The sequence below is a fragment of the Hipposideros armiger genome, unplaced genomic scaffold (genome assembly GCF_001890085.2).
Source record: "Hipposideros armiger isolate ML-2016 unplaced genomic scaffold, ASM189008v1 scaffold_66, whole genome shotgun sequence".
Lineage (NCBI taxonomy): Eukaryota > Metazoa > Chordata > Mammalia > Chiroptera > Hipposideridae > Hipposideros > Hipposideros armiger.
In genome coordinates this window covers 4677603-4681017 of record NW_017731416.1, presented here as the reverse complement: position 1 = coordinate 4681017, position 3415 = coordinate 4677603, and the positions used below count along the sequence as shown (strand labels likewise).

Here is a 3415-nt window from a genome sequence, read left to right as displayed (position 1 = left end):
TTCAGAACATCCAGCTCTATAAAAGAAACATTCAATCCCATCCCCCCTCCCCCCGCCAAAAAAAAACTCTGCGTTTTAAACACGTTGTAAAGATACAACAAAAAATACTCGAAATTTGTTTTAGAACAAAATATGGAATGGATGGATAAAAGTTTAAAGTATTACCTATGTCTGAGCTTTCTGTGCACTTGGAATGGTTACAAAAAGTTACAGGTAATATTACCTAAAAAGAAATTGTAGTAAACCTATAGTTTTCAGAAACAGTCTATTCATATGAACCATTGAAAAAACACATGAAGGATTTATTTTATTTTATTTGTTTGTTTTTCTTCACAGCTAATAAAAATAGGCTCTGATGTTGAATTGGTACTCAGAACATCTGTTATACAAGGTATTCACACAGACCACAATACACTGAGTAAGTAACATTGAAGAAAAATGTTTTCTGATAGCAGTGTGGTTTAAAATATTGTACAATTATAGCGCTTTTAAAACTGATTAGTAAAACAGCTTAATTTTGCCAATGTTGTATATATTGTATACATTTGTAAGGCTACCATTTAAAAATGCTGAACTATGAAACTTTGTTTTACCAGATTTTTTTCTTTTTCTTTTAAATTTTTTTTCTTTTTAATTGTAACTGATGGTAATATTACAAAACTACAGTTATATAAAGTCAATATGATTTTTTATAATTTATTTGGGGTTCTTAATATTTCTATATCATTTATCACCTACCTAGACTAAGTCTGTTTCTTTACCTTTTATTCTATGATTAGAGTTGTTTTAATTCAGAAGAATTGGGATCATAGGAAATGGAACTACAGGAGGGGATCCTCCATTTTACCTCCAGACTCCTGGTGGGGCTTCAGCAGAATCTCATTTCACATCATATTTTGTTTTTATTCCCTAACATTTCTTTGGGGACAACAACAATAACAACAGCAAAAGATGACATTAAAATTTTTTGAAAGGCTTTTTCTCTTTAAACTATTGAAGTATAACAGAAACAGAAAACTGCCCAATTTGTAACTATATAGCCCAGTGAGTTTTCACTAAGTGACATATTCATGTAACGAACATCCACATCAAGCTACAAAACATTACCAGTATCCCAAAAGCCCCCTCATGCCCTGTGTCCCTCCCAGTCACCCCTTTCCCACAAGGATCACCACTGTCCTGAATTTTAACACTATTGATTTTTAATTTAATAAAATGTTTGAACTTTATATAAATGGAATCATATAGAATTGCTTGTTTGTCTGCTTCTTTCTCTGACATTATATTTGTGAGATCCATCTATATTGTTGTGTAGCAACATTTTAATGAAGATTGTTTGACTACACCACAATTTATCCATTCTACTATTTTCATTTGGGTTGTTCCTAATTTTGGACTATAATGAATAGTGAATCTGTGAACATTCTTCTGTGTGCACACACACATATATATGTAATGTATTTTCTTCAGTGTATGTATATCTAGCTGTGAAATTCCTGGGTCATAGGGGAAATTTGTTCATGCAGCTTTAGTAGATACTGCTAACCAGTATTCCAGAGTGGTTAGACTAACGTACACTCCAGCAGTGGTGTCTGAGCTCCAGTTGCTTGATATTCTCACCAACTATAGTGCTTGGTACTTTGCATCTCTTTAATTTTATAGTCTTTCAGGTGCTTGCATAAGGCATCACATTGTGATTTTAATATGCATTTCTCTGGTAACTAATGACGTACTAGCACCTTTTCAGTTGTTTAACAGCCAGTTCTTTTATGAAGCAGCTGTTCAAGTCTTTTGCCCATTTTTCTAAGCAATTATCTGCCTTTTTATTATTGATTTGAAGGAATTCTTTTTTTTTTTTTTTAAGATTTTATTGGGGAATCGGGGGAAGGGGAACAGACAAGTTGCTGTTGTTTTGTTCTTCAGTCTAGTTGTGGAGGATGTTGATTCACTGGCCCAAGNGATGATATTATAATCAAGTAATGACTTGAAGTTACAAGTTATGTACAGAAGTGTGTACTGTTTGCTATTCAGTAGACTGTTTAATAACAATTTGGTAATTATTTTTAAATTTTGAAATCATGATTTAAAAACTTTTTAATTGTTGTCTGTCTATATGAACTAAACTGGGAAAATGAACTTACTCTCCGCCAAATTCATTTTACTTTTAGAGGACTAATTTAACATTAAGCAATCTGGAAATTAGGTATTTGTTATATACAATATGTTATGGCGCATATGTTGAATATTTAGTAGCTTTTAGACAGGTGCATTGTCATGGATTAGAGGGTTCATTAGTCTTGGCACCAGAGGGAAACTTCAGCATCCTCTAGACCAGCAGGTTTCAGGCTTTATGGTCTCAAGACACCTTTATCGTCTTAAAACTTGAGGACCCTAAAAAGTGCTGTTTATGTGTTATACCTGTCAATATTTACCATATTAGAATTTATAACTGAGACATTTTCAAAATGTGTTTTGATTAAATAATTTAGAAGTAATAAGCCCATTACATGTTAACAAATACATTGTTTATGGAAAATAACTATTTTCAAAATAGTCTAGTGAAATGAGTGGCATGTTTTACATTTTTGCCCATCTTTTTAATGTCGAGCTTACTGGAAGTCAGCTAAATTCTCATATCTGCTTTTTCATTCAACCTGGTATGATATGCTTTTTAGGCTGAAGGATGTGAAGAAAATTTAGCCTCACACAGATAAGTAGTTGGAAAACTGTAGGAGTATATGATAGCCTTTTCAAATAATTGTGAATATCCTTTGATACTTTACATCAAGTGGTAAATTTCCTTAAAGGTTAGTTGCATTGTGGAACTCTATGACCTATTGGACCAATGGAGATATATGTCCTTTTTTTTTCTTTTTGCTCCAGGATACATGCATACCACCTCCTGCTCGTTCGCTCTCATCTCCCCTAACCCCTTGTTCCTCATCTAGCCTTCTTCCCAGACTTAGACGTAGGACTCCACTCAGTTTATGCACCTCCCATGGGCGAGGAGGCCCATTTTTTCCCTTTCTCTACACTGCTATGCCCCTGCTCAGGTATGTCAGGGTGTGAGGCTTTGTTCTCCCTTCTCCATGTCAATTAATGGCAGATTCCTCTTTTTGATGCTCACACCAAAAACCTTGGTGCTCTCTTTTTTGACTGCTTTCCTTCTCACACTTAGATCCACTCTGGCAGCAAACACTATTGGCTTAACCTTCAAAATACAGAGGGTGCCAAAAACATGTATACACATTTTAATAAAGGAAAAAACTGTATTAAAATTATAATACTCAATATACACTGATAACAAAAGAGGAATACAAGTCACGTTTGACTTCTGCAATTACAGGAGGTGCTCAAAGTGGTTACCATCAGCGTCCAGACACTTCTGATTATGGCAAACTACTGCTTGAGCAAC

At 34.2% G+C, this 3415-nt stretch overlaps 1 protein-coding gene across 1 annotated transcript in view; it reads left to right on the top strand.

Moving 5' to 3' along the window:
* LYRM7 (LYR motif containing 7) overlaps window positions 1-3415 on the top strand; it is a 34699-nt gene that overhangs the window by 10094 nt on the left and 21190 nt on the right. The window contains exons 3-4 of the mRNA XM_019642168.1: window positions 125-213; window positions 337-418. Coding sequence (XP_019497713.1) covers window positions 125-213; window positions 337-418 — 171 coding nt within the window. The remainder of the gene's footprint in view (window positions 1-124; window positions 214-336; window positions 419-3415) is intronic.